At 43.6% G+C, this 23,488-nt stretch overlaps 1 protein-coding gene across 1 annotated transcript in view; it reads left to right on the top strand.

The window, feature by feature from the left end:
* NLN (neurolysin) overlaps positions 1 to 23,488 on the top strand; it is an 82,414-nt gene that overhangs the window by 7,341 nt on the left and 51,585 nt on the right. The window contains exon 2 of the mRNA XM_080933563.1: positions 22,886 to 23,145. Within this exon, the coding sequence (XP_080789689.1) occupies positions 22,886 to 23,145 (260 nt within the window). The remainder of the gene's footprint in view (positions 1 to 22,885; positions 23,146 to 23,488) is intronic.

The following is a 23,488-nucleotide window of genomic DNA, read 5'->3' as shown; positions in this document are numbered from 1 at the left end:
TGCCTGTAAAGGCCCAAAGGGGGCAGCAGACAGCACAGAACTGGAGGGACAGATGATAGTGAGCCACTCTGAGGATCTGGGAATGGAACTGGAAGCTCTGGAAGGGCAGCCAGTGCTCTCAGCCATTGGGTCATCTCTCCAACCCCCGAGCTGGAATAGTTCTGAGAGCTAATCCCATTTGAAGGAAAGATGAAGAGGAACGCTATTTTGCTCTGTATTATGGGCAGAGATGCAGAGACTAAAATAGCCACAACTTTCTGGTGAGTCCTGCTTTCCAAAAATTCATAACCCCGTAGTGTCAGGGCCGCATAGTTAGATCTCACTTGTTCACTTGTTTGCACATGTGCTCGTTTATTGTTTTTTCACGTCAAGGTTTCTCAGTGTAGCTCTGGTTGTCCTGAAACTCACTATGTAGACCAGGCTGGCCTCTGCCTCCCAAGTGCCACCACTGCTAAGCCTGAGTTAGATTTCCCAACCTTCTAAATTCTAGTAGGGATTCTGTGTAGTATCTCACAGTCTTCTTTGTCCGGGTAAGAAAAAGAGAAACATTGTATCGGGAAGGAGCACGTGACTCATTAGCTTGTATCCCTGATGGAGCAGCTCCTTTCCAGGTCTCAGTCACCTGGTCACCCAACAGGTGTTGAACTCCTGCCCTGCTTCTTATTCTCACTGTTGCCTTGTCCTAAATCCGTTTTACAGCTTTCCCTGTAGACTTGATCTTTTGCTACTCCTTTTCTACCCTGATGCAACCACTTAAGTCACAAGCCTGGAAGCCGAAACTAGAGAGACAGCTCAGTGGTTAAGAGCAGATTCTGAGTTTATAGAGTTCAGTTCCCTGCCTTCTAGCCCCTGCAGCTCCAGTCAATCTCACACCTTCTTCTGGCCTCTAAGTGCACTATACCAGATGAACAAAAGCCTCTAATCCCACCAGCAGAGACAGATGGAACTCTGTGAGTTTTAAGACAACCTGATCTACATAGCAAATTTTCGGACAGCCAGGATGACATAGAGAGAACCCATCTCAAAAAAGAAAGAGAGAAAGAGAGAGAAGAAGAAAGGAAGAAAAGAAAAATGTGCCTCTAAATACAAAAGCATATTTCTAGTATGTTTAAGTCTCTCCCCTGCCTCTCTTCACCCATGTCCCTTTTTGTACCCTAGAGGTAACCGCTGCCCCATGCTTTGCTTTTGTCACTCCCTTTATACATGTTCTCAATATCACGCTGCCCTAAGCTACCTATGATTTAGGTTTACTTGGGGAAACTTGTTTCATGTGGCCACAGTTCATTTTCACTGTTTCTGTTGTTGTGAATCTTTGGTTATGTGACACTTACAATGTTTATCCTTTTTCTTGTTCTTGGGTCTTTAGGTTGTTGCCCTTTTTTTTTTTTTTTTTTTTTTGAGATATATATATTTTTTTTTTCTTTTCTAAATGGTTATATTAATTCACTCTTCTCTCCAACACTCTTTATGAGTAGCCCCTAGTCGACCACATTAAACAGCTCGATGTTATAGCAGCTTTTACTGGTGTAGTGCTTATAAATGGAAACAAATGTGTGTCACACATATACATTCATTGTTCATCTTTGTTGTTTGTACAATATGCCTGTTCATATCTGTTTCTATCAAGGTTATCTAAAGCAACGGGATATTTATATAAAGTGGATTTATTAGAGTGGCTTACAGGCTCCAGCCCAACTCCTTTAACAGTGACTCTCCCAATAGAAATCCCAAGAATCCAACAGTTATTCAACACAAGATGCTGGGTGTGTCAACTGGTTTTTGGTATACCCCTGACTCCAAAGAAGTAGGCTGTAATACCAACGAAGGAATATGTCAACAGCAGGATAGATGAACTAGCCAGTAAGGGTGAGCAAGCAAAAGAAGCAAAGGCTTCTTTCTTTTATAGCCTTTATATAGACTGCATGGGAGGGTGTAGTCCAAACTTAGGGTAGTTCTTACTGCAGAAGATCTGGATTTATGGTGGATTTTCCTCCCTCCAATGACCTACTCAAGAAAAGTCCTCACAGATATGTCCAGCTGCTTGGTTTTTAGTTAATTTCAGATGTAGTTTAGTTGACAACCAAGATTAATCATCAGAATCTTTTATGTTTGCCTATTGAACTTTTCTTTCTTTCCTCCCTTTTGTTCTGAAAAATCTCACTGTACCCCAAGCATGGACCACCACGCTCTGCTTTGGTTACTGTTTTTACATCCACTGTAAGCTCTGTTTGTATAGTCAGTTGTATTCTATAAATTCTACCTGTCACTTGTTTACAGCTTTCAAAAGATCTGTTTATAACACAGTTGATTGGCATGTTAATGAGCTAAACTCTGAGGAAAAACTTTAGACAAGGCAGAAACTATTTCTGCCCTCACTTTACTCACAGGAGTCAAAGAAATACATCTCTAAAATAGATTATGACATGTTGGGAGTCTCAGTTTAGCTCTCACTTCTTCCGGGGAATTTATCTGACCACTGCAAAATTCGGCTCCTCTGCATCCTGTAAGGATTTGTGTAGCCCAAGCATTGTTTAAAATAGTTGATGGTTTTGGAGATCAGGTACCCAGCTTTCTGTTATTGCTCACTTTGATATGTCTAACATTTAGCATGGAATTATATCATAGTAGATGCTGAATAATTGTTATCATTGAGTGGCTGAATCAAAAGGTAGCATCAGTAAGAGTAACTGAGATTCAGTATTCCCTGCTAACATGTAATAAGTATGTAGATTTGGCAAATGGTATTGACAATTTAAATATATAAGTGAGTATAACTTGAGTAGGAAGTAGAGATTTTAAACTGTTTGAAATGACTGGTTCCAAATTTCTTTAACTGTCCAAGGTGATTCCCTCTCCAAAGGGCTGACTGTGTGCCCTTTTCTGGAATGTAGCAACTTGGAAGAAAGCCAGGCATGCCCAAGCTCTCTGGTGAACAAGGAATACTTGTTTCCTTTTCCTTCCTTTGGCTGCTTACACATTAAAAAAAAAATTCTTTAATCAAAATGCCAGTTACTAAGAGAAATTACTATGTATAAGTATTAATTAGCCAATAGAAACCTAGTTACACTCTTATAAATATTGAGTGTAGTAATATGCAGTCGTCAGCTAGCTTTCAGTGGCTTGCTCCAGCAGCAAATACAGAGGAATCCTGGGTATACAATAGAGTGAGCACAGGCAGAAATGAAGTGGAAACTTTGTCATATTCCACAGTTATCATTGGAGGCACTCAGAGTCACTTGGTCCCTCACAGCCCATTGATAGCTCTGTAAAGCAATAGTCTCTGTAAAGCAGGAGTAATTAGTGGCTCTCCAGAAGCAGAGCTTTTCTAAATCTGTTGGCCTAGATAGAAGTGCCAGTCTGTGAAATACTGGGTCAGAAGCAATCAAGCTGTGAAGGGGCAGAAGGCAAGTCTCTTTTGGATGGGCCTGGGGTCAGCTCATGCAGGGGAGCCAGACTCTTCGGACATGTACAACTTGAGAGGTACTTGAGATTGAGGACACACATGTCTGTGAACAAGGCACATTCCTGGGAGAGGCAGATTCTAGTTGGTCAAACTAAGAAGTAATGGCATGCAGTTTCTCCTGTGTGGTGGGAAAAGTACTCTGCCAAGGACACCATGAGGATGAGGTCATAGCTAGAACGTATCTCTTAAATCCAGCTCCTTGTGCCAAAAGCACTGAACCCTCCTAACAGCCTGGACTTAGCTGAAAAGAAGAGAAGCATGAGAACCTGAGTTTGAATATAAGAAGACCCAGTGCTAGTCAGAAGGATGTGCAACTGCTCGTCAGCAATGCTTCTTACCAACACCAGAATGCTGGAAAGGTTCAGAGGTGGTGGATGATGGAACATGTCTGCTGACAGCCTGTGTGTGCACTCCAGAGCTTCCTGTTCCATAACTATGGAAGGCACTGTGCACATGGGCCCTTTCTGCAAACAGGTTGGCATTATTACTGAAATTCTTCCATCTCAAATATATTTACTCAAACTGCACTTGTGATTACTGACCTAAAACTATACAGTAAAATGAATGAAATAATAGCCAGGTACGTTGGCACATACATACAATCTCAGAATTCAGAAAGCTGAAGTAGAAGGATTTCTACACATTGGGGGCTAGTCTGGGGCTACATAGCAAGATCTTGTCTTGAAAAAATAAGTAAATAAATGTTCAGAGGTAAAATATGAAGATTGTTAAAGACAAAAAAAATCATAATTGAAGCAACATTGGGTCAGTCATTCTGCTACGGGCTGTCTGGCATTTAGGGCAAAGGACAACTAGAGAGAAGGCCTGGTGGTTAAGAGCCCTTGCTGCCCTTCCACAAGACTGTCTTCTGTTCTCAGCACCCACATTCAGTGGCTCACAACTGCTTGTAAATTTAGCTCTAGAGAATCTGATACTCTCTTCTGGCCTCTGCAGGCATCTGCGCACAAGTGGCATACATACATGCACATAAATTTAAAATAACATGAATCTTCTAATAAACAGAATTATTAGAAGCATTTTTTCTAAACACTTTCAGAGAAAGATGTATCATGCAGACCCATAATGTAGCTGAAAGTGAGCATTGCCATGGAATGCTATATGCTAAGTGTACAAGCAGACTTTTTATAATTATTTTTATTTCATGTGCATTAATGTTTTGCCTGCCTGTATATATGTCTCTGAGGGTGCTGGATCCCCTAAAACTAGAGTTAAAGAGAGCTGGTGAGATACCATTTAACTGTTGGGAATTTAACCTAGGTCCTCTGGAAGAACAGCCAGTGCTCTTAACTGCTGAGCCATCTCTCCAGCCAGGGCTAACTCTTACCTCTGCATGTTGAAAAGCAAAGGAAACTTAGCATTAGTAATGGTAAGAAGTACATACTTAAATAATTGGAGCATAAATGTGAAGATGATAAATCCCTTAGATGGCAGTAGAGATTGATCTGGCAGTTGGAGGGAGAGGGGTCACTTCCAAGATAGAAGTAGGGCTGAGGACGTGATTTGTGTGCTACAGCCGGGCTTTGAAGGACGTGGGGCTTGGACGTGCAGAGACCAGTGTTCTCTAACGCCTTGTTACCAGAACTTAAAAAGAGCACAGTGGGGAAGATGCAAGGGCTGCTCAGAACTGGGAAAAATCATCTGAGAGAGGGACTGTGCTGTGCAGATCCTGAGGGCCATGGAGCTTTTACAGTCAGCTAACTTGGAGTGAGTCTGAAATGAAAGCACGTTGCTGTATTGAAAACATAGTGCGACATTTGATGCCAAGCACTGTAACTTACTGCATCACTCTTCCACTCAAGACAGAAAGAGGGGAGCTCAGGCCTGGATGAGGACGTGCTGATAACTCACTGACGGAGTTCAGGGGTAGAGCACATGCTTAGCATGGGCAAGGCCCTGGGTTCCATTACCCCCACCTGGAAAAGACGCTACAGAGCCATATCATCGAGGAGGAAGATGACCTGCCGAGGAGAAGTTTCAAGAGGGAAAACGAAGGATCAGAGGATCAGAGTTCTAGATCTACTCATTAGAACAGCAGTCTGATAAAGAGAGTGGGAGGAGGGTTAACTGTGAGGTCTCACTTTTCTGCTAAGTAACTACCTACAAAGTGCAGGCGAGCACAAACAGCACCCTGGAAAAAGCTCTTCAAGTCCTGTGTAGTTTGCAGGTAGAAGACTGATGTGGCTGCTAAGAACAAGGCAGAAGTGATCAGGTGATACCAAGTTTGGGCTGTCAGTCCAAGTGGAATAACTTCAAGCCTGGCTGTGTGGTAGCACCTGTCATTCCTGAACCATTATATTCATAACTGTCTTTGCAGTTAAGCAGTCTTCCCCAGAACCCGCTCCTTGAGCCTTGAGTGATGATTTTCTCAGGTTCCTGTTCTCACCCTTTCTGTGTGCCTCCCTCCTGACTTCCTTCCTTTACCTATGTATGCACTCCAGCTTCCACACCGCATCCCTCTGGACCCCTCCCTCCATCCAGCTACTGCTCAGTTCTCTGACCTCTTCTTGGCTAGAGTCTTCTGTTTCTGTACACATGTGGTTTGAATGTGGAAGGTTTCCCATGTGTTCCTGTGTTTGGACACATGGTCCCAGCTAAGGCACTATTTTAGAGTTGTGGAATCTTTAGGAGGCAGAGCCTTTCTGGAAGAAGCATTGGAGGAGTTCCATTGCAGTTTTACAGCCTATCCCTCCTTCCTGAGCACTCTGCATGCTGACTCAGTGCACCATGACTAGTCATGCCTCCGCTGACACACCTACCAGGCCACAGTGGGCTGCGCTCCCTTGACTGTTAGCCCCAAATAAGTCCTTCTTCCTTTAAGTACTTGAGCATAGCAAAGGAACTAATGCACATCCGAACAGTCCTGTCAGAGAACTGTGCATCTCCAGATGTTAGTTCTCTCTGTTCCTCGGCTCCAGCTGTCTCCAGTCCTGTCTCCAGCTTCACATCTCCACATTTGGACCAGCAAGATAAAAGTGCTTGCCACCAAGCTTAACCTGAATTCAGTCTTCAGAACTCATGGTAGAAAGAAAGCATGTACTCCCACACATGCATACTCACACACACACATATATACACTACTCACAGGCACACACACATACACTCTAATACACAGTAATAATAGATAATGGAACTGGACACTTGGATCAATGCTTGCAAGTACTGACTACTCTTCCTGAGTACTCAGGTTCAAGTCCCAGCACCCACATGCCAATTACAGCTGTCTGTAACTCCAAGATTTGAAATTCTCACACAGACATACATGTAGGCAAAACACTAATACACATAAAATAAAAAGTAATAAATTTAAAAAAATGAAAAGGTTTAAAGCCAGCACACTTGTACACCCAGTCTTTCATAGCCATTTGAGTACTTACCTAGGAGTTGCCTGTCTCACCTGCCAGCTCACCCAAACTAGAAACTCTGTAGCATTTCAACTTTTACAGAGTTCTGCTGCTTTTTAAAGATCACTGGAATATTTCTTGAATCTTTTTTTTTACTACTGTTCCTTTTAATTCATGTTGCTTATCTAGATTACTGTACTTTACTAGGGGAGGAGGGCAGGGCATCTCTTTTGTCCTTCAAAATCAGCTACCAGAGAGCTTATTGAGAATACAGTTCCTTTTCAGGCCCTCACTAAAGGTTTTCTGCCCATATTTGCTTACTGGAAACAGGGATTACTGTGAAGTCCAGGCTAGCCCAGAACTCACTGGATAGCCCAGGCTTTCTACCGCCTTAAGTGCTGAGAGTACAGGCTGCACTGCCTTAGCTCTCTCGTGTGGATGGTACAAGATCTCCCGTGGGTGCTGCAGACATAGCTCGGTCTGTGCTCGTTTCCCCTGAGCTCTGGATGCCCAGGACACATCATGTGGGCATCGCTGACATCACCAACCAAGCACATCGGAAGTCAATGCACACAGGGCTCCTTCCCGCCCACCACTCAGCTCAGACCCTGTGTCTGCCCACCAACACCACCATCCCAAAAGGGAAAGGAAGTCCCATTCTAACCTAGTTCTGAATGAGGTTATTCAGAACCTATTCTTGGTGACTGCCACTATGGCATGACTGTGCATACCAGAAACCTCTTCATCTCCCAGGTCACCCTCCTCTCCCCTCACAGCGTCTTGTCACATGGTGCTGCTGTAGGTGGGCAGAGCAGACTGCGCTGCTGGTTCCACACTTCTGATGTTCCAGTGGGAAATGTGGTTGAGAGGCCCTAGGGTGAGATTACCCGGCATACAGACGTGTGTCTGGTTCGCCACCTTTGTCTTTTCATCTGCAGAGTGAGCGTGACTGGGGTAAGGACTAGAAACACTAGCACGAGCACTCAGGAAGTAAGTGAGGTGGACTTATCTAGGCAGGCTTCCTCCTCCCGTCCCAGTGCATCTTCCAAACCTAAAAGCTATAGTAGGTAATTAGTCATCTTCCATCTTTGTTAGGAAGGCTCTTCTTCTCGTCCCTGCTTTAAAGAAGTACCAACCAGCAGAGTATCTAAAATCATTAATTTAAGGTCAGTTTGCCGAGGTTTTTCATATATTATAGAAATGGAAGGTGTTGTGGCCACCTTTCTGTCTCATATTAACTGTTGGTCACATGTTTACATATATGAGGATGAGGGTTTATAGGGGTCACTGTGCCAGACCAGTCCTCTGCTTGTGTCCCTGTCTGTCTGCTAGAAAACACAGGTGAGACTGAAGAGAAGCAGTAGGCACTGAAGATGTGTCAGGTGACCACTGTGGCAGTGGCTCTGGCATGGTAAAGACAGTAGTGGCACTGAAGAGGTGACAGTGTGACTGGAGATGTATGGTGCTAAGCTGCCTCTACTCTGGGGCCACCTTTTAAGCATCTTATCCCATCTGAGATGGAGTAACAGTAAGTTCTGTGTCAGTGGTACTGAGATGATGTGGTTAGTTTATATAGGGTTTTCATAGGGAATCTTTGACACCATTGTTCCTGTTCACAGCAGGGGTTAGCCATGCAGAGGCATTAGCAATAGAAGTTGGCTCCTAAATGAAGCGGCCTGCTGGCTCTCTGCCACACTCACAAGTCCTCAAGTTAAGATCATCAATATTGCTTGAATCTTCTAACAGTCTCTTTTGATATGCTCTACACCCTCCTGTATAAAGAGGAAATGTTCCAGTCTGGGCTGAGAGTTACCTGAGACCTAGCATTACTGGCCAGCATCCTAAAGCAAAGGATTTGAACCAGTTGGTTGTTATAAGCCCTTCTCCCTGTGAGCTGTGGGTCTTCACTTGCTGGTAATTTTCATTTTTTCTCAGCATGTTCTTTTCTTACTCCTTGGGGGTTTCCCCCATAATGCCTTTGAGCATCTTGTCAGTCTGAGTATGCTAATCTAGAGTTTATACATTTTTTTATGACCACCTAAGTTTAGAATAGCAGGTAAAGATAGGAACATGGATAATTATTTCATCTGTTTAAGATGAGATTGAGTGTGTTCAGGATAGAATGGCTGTAGACTAAATTTATTTAAATGTAATAAATTTTTATTGGGGTGAATATAATTAAAATACATTGTATACAAGTATGAAATGCTCAGCTCATATAAATATTCAGATAAGTATAAAAAGAAAACAAGTTCTTTGCTTAATTTTTCAATCATAAATTATGTAATAAACCTCCCCACCATGCTTCGAGACTGTCAGCTCCTGACCCATCTTACCATGTCCTCCCCTAGTTGTTTTTTAAGACTATCCACCACTATTTAATTTTCAGCATAACTATTTTGGTCTGTAGCACTAAGAAAATTGTCTTTCACAACCACATAACCACAATGCCATTGTCACATGTGAAAACAAACACTTATTAGCAATTGAATCTATATTGAAAAGCATCACCGTTCATCAATCAACTGCTCATTCATAGAAGACACATTGAAAGAAGGATCCAAGACTAAGTAATGCACAGGAAGAAGAAAATTAGTCTCCTGAGTAATTACAAAGGATTTCAATTCTGAAAACTGTACCCGAAATGCCAGTTAAATGCACCAGCGCCAATTCATTCATGTGGAATGGCTTTCCTGAAGTAGGCTGCATGTCCCTGTGGCCAGGCCTTGCCTGATCAATTATTAAGAGACTTTTTATTAGAAAACTGTGCTTGCAATGATGCTCTGTGGTCTAGGCCACGTTCATTTGGGCCACTTATTAAACGTAAGCATAGAAATCTTTTCATGTTTGTTTATATTAAGTGTCTAGAGCCTGTGATCAAAACTGGATCATAGGCAAAATAAGGGAAAATCAGGCTATTACCTTGTTACTTATTTCTTAGAACCTGAGATTTTTCTCTTTAGTTTATTACAATTGTGGAATATGAACTAATATGAAAGCTCTCTTTTTCAATCAACAACTGTCTCCTATATTTTTTGCATCTCATAGTTTTTTTTATATGACCATAAATAGTTTAACATTTTTTTTATTCTCATGGTTTCTAGAAAAGTTAATTTCAAAGAATCTCTTCATTTATTTACAATGAAGTTTAGAAAAAATATGTTTTCTATCATATTACTAATCCAAACTAGTATTATTACTAAATTATCACCTATTAAAAAAATCAAAATCAACCCTTAAAAGAAAGGATTGAAATCTACCCTTGTTCATTCCTACAGGAATTTGTGTACTGTGCTCTACTTTTAAGTCTTTCCAAAAATTGGAAGTCACACACTCTGGCATAGGAGTGTGTTTTCACAGTATTTTTACTGTCAAAGACCAAGGGAGGGATGGAGTTGGCTAGAGGTACAGCTCAGTGTGGAGAGCTTGCCTAGTGCGCACAGGCCTCATGCAGTCCCTAACACTTCAAAAGAGCAAAGAAGACCAAGTTACAGTATTTATTCTAGTCAGAGACTGATGTGCACAATTACAAGAGATGATGTGGGCGGGCATGAGGTCGCACACCTGTAACCACAGTACTGTGTGAGGCAGGAGGATCTCATCTGGGCTGTAGATCCAGAAACTGTCTCTCCATCACCAACAAACTAACAGAAAAATGTGATGGTGCCTTTGGGCTTCTCAGGCTTCTCAGAATGAATGCCAGCATCAGGGTTGTGTTTGTTTTGTAACCCTTGCTACTGACCAGAGAACTTTGTTGTTGTTTTGTTCTTTCTAGTGCTGCCTGCTAGCACAGTTTTTACCAAGTCTACAAACAGTTCTTCTCCTGTGCCAGCAGGTGGAAGCAGGAGATGGGGAATGGCGGGGCCCTGCCTGCACTGCCTGCTCTTCTGTGTGCCCGTGGAGTCTGCCACTCCATCCCTGGTCTCCAGCAATTTGTTTGTGGCTCCATTACTTGCCTGCCTGCGTTGCAGACTTGTTCTGAGCTTAGGAGTCCCTCTAAGATGGACACATGAAGTTTTTGTCTTTTGTCAGTGTTGGCTTACTCAGTCATTGCAGAGCACATGCTATGTGTAGAATACTTCTCTACACTTGCCAAGAAATACTGAAGCAGTTACAGTAGGAACTGCACTCCCAGGAAGCTTACGCTGTAGTACAATTCGAAAGAAGCCATATTTCTCCCCTGAGCTGGGTAGCAGCAGCAGATCAGACAGCCTGGCTGGTGTATCTCCAAAAGAACATGCCTTCCTGGGTGCTAGTAACACTTGGTATTCGCACAAGTGGGAATTCATCTAATAGTAAGTACTGTGCCAGATACTCCATAGGCGGTTTAATTTTAATGTGAGGGCTTTTTTCCCTAGGAAAAATCCCTTTAAGAAAAGGAATTTTTGAAAAATATCACTACCAAATATATAGGTCAAGTAAGCAGCTAACATATAGATCCTAAACCATCACAGAATTTTTTCTTTAGAAGAAGCCAATGAGAGTAACATTTCTAGGCTTAGAAGTTTCTCTATAAATGCTTTTCAGAATAAAACTGATACTATAGATCAATTCTGTTAGCTGTTTATTCACAGCAAATGATAATAAAAGTATTCTTTTATACAAGAGATGTAACAGAAGAAAACCAAAGTCTGGGGTTATGTGTGTAGAGTGAGAGAAGAACTTTAATTTCTTGCAAGATTTAGCAGCCACCACCTTTTAATACGTTTCAAAAACACTGATTTTGTGTTTCTGAAACACTGATTTATGTGTGTTTGTGCGCCTGAGTGTGTCCATGTGCAGCACATGCAGTGAGGAGATGGGGGAGGGGGAATAGGTTCCCCAGGAACTGGAGTTACAATCGTGACCCACATTTGGGTCTGGGGACTGGGCCCAGGTCTCCATAAGAGCAGCAGTCACTCTTAACCATGGAGCTATTTCTCCAGCCCCAACTTTCAGTAAGTCCCAGACTGCCCGTCATCACAATCCGCTGTATATTCAAAATGAAATGATCATCGTCTTCATTACTAGCTTCCTGAAAATCTGTCTCTTAAGGACCTCTGCTGGGTTTTTCTGTGTGAGATGTAGAATGACTGTCTGTGAGGAAGATTTGATGCATCCTGAGAGTGCACTCTTATGCCTCACCTCGACCAGCAAGGAAGACACGACCCAGGGAAGATCTTCTTCAAGCAGTTTATTCAGGAACCTTGTACAAGCTTCTTCTTCAGCTTCTGCTTCTGACTCCGCTCCCGGGGGAAGGCCCACACAGGCTTAAATCCCCTTGCGCCTACCAACCCCTGTAAGCCACGTGGGCCCTGCAGATAGGCTGCTTCAATGCAGAAGCAGGCAAGCTGAACAGGCACAGCCAAATAAGGTCTTGTTTACTACTGAGAGCACTCACCATCAAGGAGGTGGAAGGCGGAAACCAGCGCCTCGCACTCTCTACAGTTCCCCCTTTTTTATTTTTGTCCGAGGGAATGACTGTCCTAGGTTGTCCCCTGTGGCAGTGGGAGACAAACAGCATTGGTTTGATCCCTGTCTTAGGTTGATGATATGCCCAGGGAGTCCTACCCATCACTGACTACTTCTCTAGCATGCCAAGAGGCCTTTTATCCTTGGTGCATGACTGTAAGTCATGCTTGGGGGGACTGTCCTGCCTCCATGGCTGTGAATGCCTGGACAACCATAGCTGCATGCCGTTTCTGAGCAAACCTTATCCTGCAAAGGCACCACAGGCCCACAAAGGAGGCAAGCAACAAGAGGCCAGCCATGGCTCCCATTCCCGTCCACTCTTGATTGATTTATGGCGGCAGCAATCCAAGATGACAGTCCAGTAGCCAATCGCTAGAGCAATGGGGAGCCCACTTAGGCTGGTGGGGTACCGGCTCCTCAAGCGTACTTTTAGCAGGCTACCATCCACTCACCCAGGAAGCATTGACTTGGTACCTGGTATTAGTAGTAGGGACATCAAACCAAGCCACAGATTGATTATATAAGGATATGCACTTACTACTATCACTAATATTCCTTACCCTACAAAAACATAAGCTCCCTGCCAAACTAAAACTTCCATTTTCATTAGTGCTAGCAAGCTCTCTATCTAAAGGCACGAAGGACAAATCTAAACTCTTATTGGTACTAAAGAAGCAGGGATACACTTTTGCATTATGACGTATCAGCATGGATCTCGGGAACACCGATAGAATCCCCCATCGGGGCTCCGCTTGAATCTGCAGTTGGTTCACGCTGAGTAGCATCAGCCACAGTAGCATCTCCATTCTTGTTGCACCTCCTGGTTAGTCTCTCAGGAACCCACAGTGGATCTTATTGGTCCTGGGGAAACACACAAACAGACCCTCTCACCCATGCCAACACGGGGTCTGGCCCGTGCCACAAACCTGTAATCACATTTTTCCATTTGACGTAGCCTTTCAACGTGCTCACTCGACATTGATGTCAGTCAGCGGCAGTGAGGCCATCATCATCCAAAATTTAAAAATTCAGGGTAAAAAGGGCTAAGGATAGTTGTTCCTTGGGTGACCTGCCATAGCCTATTCCCCCCTTTTGTTTTATTAGACACTCTTTCAACGTGCGATGAGCGATGAGCTCGCTCTACAATACCTTGTCCTTGGGGATTATAAGGCAGGCCGCGGCTTAACTATATATCCATACACTGGGCCATTATCAGTTTTTAAGTGTTGGGGCTTTCCCCAGGCAGCCCAGGCTTCTAGGCCGTGTCCAATGATGTTACGTGCCTTTTCTCCAGTCATGGCTGTAGCATGAATGATACCTGAGCAGGTATCTACAGAAACATGAACATATTTTAGAGTTCCAAAACTAGAAATATGAGTGATGTCCATTTGCCATACTTTGAGCGGCAAGAGACCTCTGGGATTGACTCCTATTCCAGGAGGGTGATGGAAGGTAATACATTGTTGACATTCTAAGACAATTTGGCGAGCATCAGCTCTGGATAACTTAAATTTCTGCTGTGAAGTCCTGCATGGTACATGAAATTGTTGATGAAACTGTCTTGCCTGATCAAGAGATGAGCACTCACCATCAAGGAGGTGGAAGGTGGAAACCAGCGCCATCTTCCACCTCGCAGCTCTCTACACAGCTGGAGTCTGTTCACCTTTAACTGAGAGCTGCTCAAGCCAAGACAGCTTGAGCAAGTTGTTCAGGGCTGGATGGAGGCTGAAGTGGGGCACTCCTCCTCAGTCCCGCCTGCAGTCCTTTGGGAACGATAGAGGCACATCAGACAGCTAGTGTACTTCCTACCCTTTGGCTTACTGTTCTCTCCCTATTTAAAGCAGGAAGGTGCCCTAGTAAGAAGCTTGACATTTTCCTTCTGTGGGCTGTGGCTGCAGCATTCATAGAGCAGATTCAAGAATGAGGCTCCACATTTGTGTGACCTGAGCAAATTACCTTACTTTTCTGTCCTACAAAATAGAATTGGTAAATACCTGCCTTTTAGCTTGTTGGGGAAATTAAATAAGAAAATGTTTGTAAACTCAGCATAGCATCTGTCTCTTAACAAATATTGGAGTTAATGGTGCACACCAGTCTGTACGGCCAGTTGCAAACTGAGGCAGAATTCTTGAGGATAAAACTTTCTGCCTGCTACTGTTGAGGTGCCTGTGGGCATGGAAGCCCTGAGAGGGGAAGGAGCAAAATGGAGAGAAAGAGAGATCAGGTTCAACCTCGGGATTCGTGAAGGAAAAGATGCCAGGAAAGGGACAGAGAAGTGTTTGGGGCACTGGAGAAATGGGCCGGGGCTGTGTAGCTCAGGGGTACAGAACCCACCCAGCACACACGCCCTGGCTCCAGTCACCAGAACTGCAAAGGGATTAAACAATGACAGTGACTAGTGACAGAGAGAAAAGTGAAAAAGAATATGGAAAGAACTAGAAAAGCCACTTTCCAGGATGCTTCTAGTGGGAGAGCAGGGAGAGGAGGCTGTAAGTGGGAGGTATGTAGGGGGCAAAGGCTAAACCTCCAAAATTGACTTCTTTCCTAAAAACAGATGGAGAAAGGTAGAAATGGGTATATTTGTTGTACTTAATAGCATTTCTTATTAACCCAGAAAAAAACAAAAATGGCCTCTCTGCTCACTAATTCCTCAGAGTAGAAAAGTAGCTATTTTAATGAAATATGGCTGTAGGCCAAGGCATTTAATTCTAGATCTAGAACATTCTGCTTTTTAAATACTTCAGTCCTAAGCCATATAAAATTTCCTTAAGTGAACACGCAGGTTCACTGGTAGAACAGTGGTGACTAGGTACTCCCCTTTGTAAAGGGCTGTATCTTACTACACAGAGGCTGGTAGATGGGGGAAGTGGGGGTGGGGTGGGACAGCATTCGTTTGCACTGGACTGGGGTTGAGGGCGGGCAGTTCATACTCTTCATGGGCAGCATGCTTGCAGTGCAGCCAGCACCTCAAGAGCTACACTGTATCACCATTACCCAGGCAGTCAGAGCTTTGTATGATACTTTGTGGATCCACATACTCAGATGGAGCTACAAAATATAGAAATATTAGAAGAAAAGTATTGAACAAATACGCTTAAGCAATATTTTAATTTTATTTATATGTATACGTCTATCAGTATGAACATGTGCCATTTGAGTATGGGTGCCATCTGAGGACAGAAGAGGTCATTTAGTCCCCTATAGTTGACCACTATGAGTCCTAGAAACTGAACTTGGATCCTCTGGAAGAACAGGAATCACTCTTAACCCTGATCTATCTCTATCCCTAGCACTCTGTCATGGTGGGTTGTTGTGTGGAGACGTACCTCAGTTAAACAATATTTTCGGACTAAGATTCTGGTCTGCAAATGTCACTGTGCTGGAGACACTGATGAGTGCATGAGCTCAGAGAACTCCTGAATGGAAGCTTTTCTAGACAAGATGAGGTCTGAACTGAGATCTGTAAAGTAAGAGATGGAAGTGAAGAAGACAGACAGTGAGCAGTAATCGTCCAAGAGAAGGGGAAACACTGGGAGGCCTGAGAGAGTCCGAGAGTGAGGAAGATGTAAAAGGCATGTCTGTGTCTAACTTGAACTGGATTTTAATGAACTTAGAATCGCATTCTTAGAAGTCCGGCTCCAATTCCACATACCACTGACTTGGAACCATGACCCATTTCTTCATCTTCCTCCTCTCTCTGGTTTCCCCATCTTTCTCCTCTGTTGAAGGCTCTACTCAGTGTTTCCTCACCATGGCCACAGGGTGAAAGCAGGGGAGTGGCTGGCCACACGGCATCTACACTCAAGAAGCAGATGCTGGTGCTCATCCTGCTTTCTCCTTCATATGCACACTGGGCCCCAGCCATGGAATGGTGCCACCTACATTTAAGGTGGGTTATCTCATTACTGTTTTAACCTAAATAACTGACGTGCTGTGAGATTATAGAACTTGTCACCGTGACAGTGTCAGTCATCACTTTTATTCACTTCCTTCTCCTGGGGCCATCTCCTAAAGGTCCTGGCTAGCTTGGACCACATTAGAGAGACCATGTCTCAAGAAACAAAGAACAAGAGCTAACCTAAATCATAGCAGCCAGTTTCTGTTAGGACACAGTGCGAAACTAAGTGCTCCGTGCTACAGTTTGGGGGACGGCAAGCTTAGAGAGAGGCTCATCAGTTAGGGTGCAAACCACTGGGTTTAGGAACAGAATAAATGGCACAAAGGGACAAGAAGAAGGGCCTGGTAAGATGGCTCAGGATAAAGAAGCTTGCCACCAAGCTTCACGACCTGAGTTTGATTCCCAAAACCCACATGTTGGAAGGAATGAACCAACCTCTACAAGTTACCCTCTCACCTCCATAGGTACAGTGTCAGCTGTAACAGTGCACACCTTTCATCCTAACAGGCAAGAGGCAAAGGTGAGTGAATCTTTTGAGTTTCAAGCTAGCCTGTTCTACATAACAAGTTCCAGGCCATAATGTTTCCAAAAAAGTGCTGTTAAACAGTGCCAGAGAGACAGCTCAGAGGCTAACAGTATGTACTATCTTACGAGTTTAGTTCCCAAGACCTAGTAGGCAGCTCACAAACTACCTGGAACTACAACTCCAGGGTATCAGACCCCTTTTCAGGCAGTGCAGAAGTATATGTATGTGTCTGTCTGTCTGTCTAGCTATGGAAAGACATGTACACATAGTTCTTTTTTTCAATTAAATCATTATTGTAAATAATCCCGTAGGAAAAATAAGGCTGTATTTTATAATACCTACAACCGTTCAATGCGTGTTTTCCCACCCTTTCACCAAGAGCTGCTGGTTTGTATTACCTAGTTTTTAATACTTCCTGAAAAGGACTCAGTTCTTTGAAATGCTTGGCTGCTATTTCTGTTCTGATCATCTGAGCAGCCTTTCTCTGCTGCTCCCAGGAAGGACATGTCTTTTCTTTGTGCCATGTTCTTAGAAACAAAGTTTGTTCATTCTTAATTCTCTGTACTGTAAGGATTGGGTGGAGGTTTTAACACTGCCTGCCACCTGGAGTGACTCTGCAAATAAGTTTTCCCTTCTTGTCTTTCCCTGCTTTTTTCATTCTAGAGAAGGTACACAGGACCTGGTTTGCAGCTGGATAAGACAGCGTACCCTTGGGTTACCACATTTAAGGCTTCTTGGTGTACCACACACTGGCAGTTAGCATTTCAGGAATGAGGCCATCTAGACTAAGCTGTCCATGGGACCTGCCTCCAGGGCAAAAATGCTGTCAGTACCTTATTATGTGATAAGTACCCACCCCAGGCAGCTGCTGAACATTTTAAATGTGGTTGGTACAGCGAGGCACTATACTGATCCTTGTATTTTGCTCTCCATTTAAATAGTAGTATGTGCGTTCTGTGTTGGACAGCAGGGTATAGGAGAAGGTGCTGCTGGAGAGCTGCAGGCTTTGTTGAGGCAGTGTGTTGAGTAGGAGCAGGTGAGCCTTGGGGGTGCAGGGCTGGGCTGTGTCTAGAAATGGGAGCCCAGGGCCTGTAGTTACATCAACTTGGGAAGCTGAGGCAGGATAGCTGCACATTTAAAGCTAGTCTGGGCTGCAGTGAAAACCTGTCTTTAAAACAAATGAATTAGGACAAAAATGGCCACCAACAGATTAGGAAAAGATTTTCCACAATCCCACATCTGACAGAGGGGTAGTATCCAATATATACAAAGAACTCAAAAAGTTAGACTCCAGAGAATCAAATAACCCTATTTTTAAAATGGGGTACAGAGCTAAACAAAGAATTCTCAACTGAGGAATATCAAATGGCTGAGAGGCACCTAAAGAAATGCTCAGCAGGGAAATGCAAATCAAAACAACTATGAGATTCTACCTCACACCAGTCAGAATGGCTAAGATCAGAAACTTAGGTGACAGCAGATGCTGGCAAGGATGTGGAGAAAGAGGAACACTTCTTCACTGTTGGTGGGGTTGCAAACTGTTACAACCACTCTGGAAATCAGTCTGGTGATACCTCAGAAAAGTGGACATAGTACTGCTTGAGGACCCAGCTATTCCACTCCTGGGCATATGCCCCAAAGATGCTCCAACATATAACAAGGACACATGCTCCACCATGTTCATAGCAGCCTTATTTATAATAGCCAGAAGCTGGCAAGAACCCACATATCCTTCAAGATAGGAAAGGATACAGAAATTGTGGTACATATACACAATGGAGTACTACTCAGCTATTAAAAATTAGTAAAAACAATGACTTCATGAAATCCTTAGCTTTCATTAGTTGCAATGGGGCCATGCAAAGATATATACCCCCTGGCCTGATTGCAGCACTGACAGGTCTCAGTTAAGCATCAGAAACTGAATGAGAACTGGGGGAGATTTCCAGAGGGAAACGTCTGATATCATTTTATTGTAAAGCTCTTTAACAATAATGAAAACTTGTTCAGAAGTACTGCTTGATTCAAGGAATAGTAGTGGAGCAGAAATTCTATATTTCAGACAGCCTCTCCCATTTGCTCTTCATGTACCCACCAACCTTAAGGCCAGCCTTTCTGTTGTCCAGGGACCTCAGCAGAGGCAGTCAGTCATGGTCAGGACTGCCTTTTTTCTCAAAGTCTGCTGCTCTCTGTATCCCTGAGGGGCTGCAGGGATAGTTATTTTAGAAAGTGGATAGCATCTATGGACCCAACATGAAACACATAAAAGAGTCTTACTCTGACCTCTACAGGACTAGGAGTATTGCTCGCTCCTGTAATTGCTGCTGCTGCTCTTCCTCTTCCTCCTCCTCCTCCTTCTCCCTTCTTTTTTTTTTTCCAATTCATTTGTTTTTCTTTACCAGTTAGGATTCTATATGAAGCCCAGAAATCTAAAACTGGACTTATGGTTCTAAACAATAGATTTCCTGACTCACTAAGTGGAAAATCTGGCTCTGGGTCAGGCTTCAGAGTGAGTTGATGTAGGAGCTCAGTGAGATCATTAAACATTAAGTTTCTTCCTTTCTTCTACTACTCAGGATCATTTCATCGCACACCACATCTTGCTTGTTCTCACAGGATGGCCAGCTACAGTCAGGGTACAGACTTTCTCAGCTTCAGGGAAGGGTGAGAATGGGACCTCTCTCACTGCAGTCCAAGTGTGCGCTCTGGGTTAGAGGCATTCACCTTAAAACAATGTGGACTGTGGGCATGGGATGTACTGGGAGGAATTATTTGTCAATTTTTTCAAAGAACTTGGGTGAATTTCAGGATATATATATACATCATGTAACACTATAAGAAATATAAGAAAAGAAGAAAAAGGGTTTGTGGCTAGGAGCTAGATGAATGGCAGAAACCCACACATACCTGAGCGACTGCTGTTCTAGACTTGAGCATTGGTATTTCCCATGAGTAAAGAGACCCAGCTTTGTCATAGTCAGCTGCAGCTCTTCCTGTCTTTTCTGGTCTTTACTGTGAAGAAAATACTTCCTCTATACCTGCCTCCTTCCCACATCCTATGCTACAAAGTCAGGGACGCATAGCTGTCTTCGCTCCCTCATCTCCACGGTTGTCTAAAACACCCACAGAGCACGTGCGCATGGCCTTGGGCTGATCCCAGAACAAAGAAACCAACCCTTTGAGGCCCCTCCTAATGTGGCTTTAGCATTCTGTGGCCTGCATTTGCTGTCCCCTTCCAACACAGTGGTCAGTCCTCTCCATATTATTTAAAGACTTGTTTCTGGTTTTGTCTTCCTTCTGCTCCCAGGCCTGGCTCATAAGCATCTCACAGTGTTCACATAGACAGTCTATCCAAACTAGACTACATTATTTCTACTCTTCAGATTTCTTACATGAGCCAAACATCTAAGGGAAATTCCTTCTCTCTCTCTCTCTCTCTCTCTCTCTCTCTCTCTCTCTCTCTCTCTCTGTGTGTGTGTGTGTGTGTGTGTGTGTGTGTGTACACATACAGGTGTTGGGAACTGAAATTGGACTCTCTAGAAGAGCAGTAAGTGCTCTTAACTCTGAGCCACCTCTTCTGCCCCGGCCATTGCTCAAATGTGCAGTGTTTTTACTGTCACATGCTGCCATCTCCTATACCTTTAATTGTACAGAGATCGGAACTGCAGTTTTCTTAAACTACCCTATCCATGTTTTATTTCCCATTCCTTCCTGAAGCTACAGGGACAGTGTACTCTGTTATCTTTTATCTTTTAATTGAACGTTGTGATTCCAGGTAGAACCACAAACTGTTACTTTTGGAAATTAGTGCAGTTCTCCATCTCTTTTGCTCTGGCACAGGCTTTAGCTTATCTACTGTGATCTCACCCTTCTCTTGCATATTACTATAAAATGCCTTTTTCTCTGACCCACTGTTTGTTTGTTTTTAAGTATATGTATATTGATGTGTCTGAGATGGAGGGCTGTATACCTGAGTACAGTATCCACAGCATCCAGAAGAGGATGCCAGATGCCCTGGAGCTGGCGTTACAAGCAATTATGATCTGGCCAACATAGGTACCAACTTCAACCTTCTACAAGAGACACAGATGTGCTCAGCTGCTGAGCCTGAACTGCATCTTTGATTTCTAGTGTTAGTGTTGTAAGGAGTGAGAATTCTGTGACATACTAAGTAATATAAATTAAGAAGCCTTCTCAATACATTTAATTAGATAAATATTTAAATTGTACCTTAATACATATGGGCAGGTTTTGGACTACAAAAGAAGTTAAAATATATCAGAGGCAGAGAGTGGCAGTCACTTTCACTTAAGGAATGTTGAGTAGAGCAAGTGGCCTCATGGCTCTCTCCTGTCCTCAGGTGTGGCTCTTTTATGTTTGGCCCTTTGGCCTTTGGCTCTCCTCACTTAGCCACATTTCTCTCACACTTCCCTCCTCTTTCCGCCTCAAGCCTTAGCACTCCCCACTCAGGGCTCTGGCCAACGCCAAGCACTGCACTCCTCAGGGTCAGCTCCGCCACTGTGAAAGTGCAGCTCCACTTAAGGTCCTGACCTCCGCTCTCATGCCTGTGCACATGTAGCGCGTCCATAGCTCACTTTCCCTTTCTTCCCCCATAAGTCCCTTGCTGAGTTCTCTGTGAATCCTGAGCGCTTTCCCCCTGCTACCTCCACACCAAGATGCATTGTCTCTACCTCTGCAGCTTTGGATCACTGCAGCTCTCCCTTCTCTAATTCAGTATTTCCTAGTCATTGGGAGGGATGGGCGCATTCTCTAAGATAACCGGGTCTCAGCTGGGGAAACCCTATCAGTGCTTCCTTGCCTTCAGGGTACGTCTGAAAGCAGCCACTGGGTGGAGGTCAGTGATAGCACAGTCACCTTGCTTATGTGTGGCCCCAGTTCCAATCTCTAGCACCCCAGAAAAGACAAAAGCAACCAGAACAGACCAGCCTCAGACCAGCCACAAGGCTGTGTGTCTCTAGTAAATCCCAAGACTCCTCATTGGCTGCTTCCTCTTTATTCTTCAACCTTCTCTGTCACATGTTCTTCGATAGTCTGACCTGCTCAGCATTTTTCTAGGACGCTGATTTTTCCCATCACAAAGCAGTGCAGCCTCATTTATCCCTGTAGCTTCTCTTCCTTATTAGAGCATCAGGAGCCTGGTCAGGCTGCCATTGTACCCTCAGGGCCCCTCACAGTGCCGCACACGTGTGCTGCATGTTGTGTGAGTTAGCCTCCGAGCCTCTGTTGTCTCAGTGATTAACAGGAAGACTACTCCCTAAGGCTAGTTCTGGAGCCCGTGAGGTAAGAGAGATTAAGCTTAGCACAGTGGCTAGGAGTGGGGCTCTAGATCCATGCTGCCTGGATTCTAATCCCAGCCCTGACCGTGTGGCTAGCTGTGTCACACAGATTACCTTGGGCAGATTACTTGATGAGCTTTGGTGTCTTCATCAGTACGTGAGAATGACCGCACAGTGTGTCTCTGAAGGGCTGCTGCTGCATGTCTGAGTTTCACCACACGGAAAACATTTGGACCAGTGCCTGAACACTCACTATGCAACTGTTGCCTAGTAAATATGACATTTTTTATTTCTAAGTTACAAAATTAGGGCAAGGGTTGAAGTTGGAAGAGGAGAGAGATACTCATATAAGACAAGTGTCAGTATTTCTAGTTGGGATGTCTAAGGAAATAAAGACTGGTTGCCTTACTTACAGTTTTCTTTTATGACAATGTGATATCTCTAGCAGAGACAAATTACTATTTTCTTATATAAAGTTATGGGGGAGATTGATATCTAACATGAAAGAGAACACTTGTGATGTTTTTTAGTAAAACCTATAATTTTCTAAAAAATTCGTACTCTTAGAAACTAGCACATGAAAGATTTACTTTAATTTTTAAAGAACAACTGTCATCTATCTTTCTTCTTTATGATTTCATATATTCAAGTCCACGGTTGAATAGTAAAAATTACACTAAAACTATAATTATGCAAGAAAATAAATAGAGTAATATTTTCACTCACTTTTTCCTTTTGGTAAAAGGTTGTTTCCTTTTGAAATGTTCTGACTTGGTATCTGATTGCATTATATGCTCACATTTTAGCTTCCAGCCAACAGAAGTCCCTAATTTCTATTCTTTTTTTTTTTTTTTTTTTTTTTTTTTTTTTTTTTTTAACTCTTTTTAGAGCTGGTGGTTCCAGGCTTCGGCTCAGAATGACGTTGGGAAGGGAGGTGGCATCTCCTCCTCAGGCCATGTCTTCCTACACGGCCATTGGCAGGAATGTTCTCAGATGGGACCTTTCTCCAGCGCAGATCAAGACGAGGACGGAGGATCTCATAGCACAGACCAAACAGGTGTACGACACAGTGGGGACAATTCCCCTGGAGGAAGTGACTTATGAGAACTGTCTGCAGGTGCTGGCTGACATAGAAGTGCAGTACATAGGTGGGTGGTGGCGTGACTCTACAGCCATTTTACCCTTGTCTGAACAGTCAGTTATCCAGTTTCACAAGAAACTGGCTCTTTCACAAGGCTGTGTATAGCTCAGGATGAAATAACATAAGGTCTGTGAGCTTCAGTGGGTACTGCACGGCGTGTGTTCTCCTCCCACTGCTGTCTGTGCGTCAGAGCTGCTAAGAGTCTTGTACCCTCGCCCAGCAACTCTACATCTAGAAAGCCATTCCAAAAAAATAAATAAATAAAGGCAAGATTCTTACATGCATTAATGTATAAATGGGTACTGTTTTCATATCCAAGGCTCAGAAAACAGCCTTGAATGTCAGCTAAT

Source organism: Micromys minutus (genome assembly GCF_963924665.1).
Source record: "Micromys minutus genome assembly, chromosome: 20".
In the NCBI taxonomy this organism is placed as follows: Eukaryota; Metazoa; Chordata; class Mammalia; order Rodentia; family Muridae; genus Micromys; species Micromys minutus.
The sequence above is the reverse complement of the archived record's forward strand: the minus strand, read 5'-3'. Positions and strand labels throughout refer to the sequence as shown.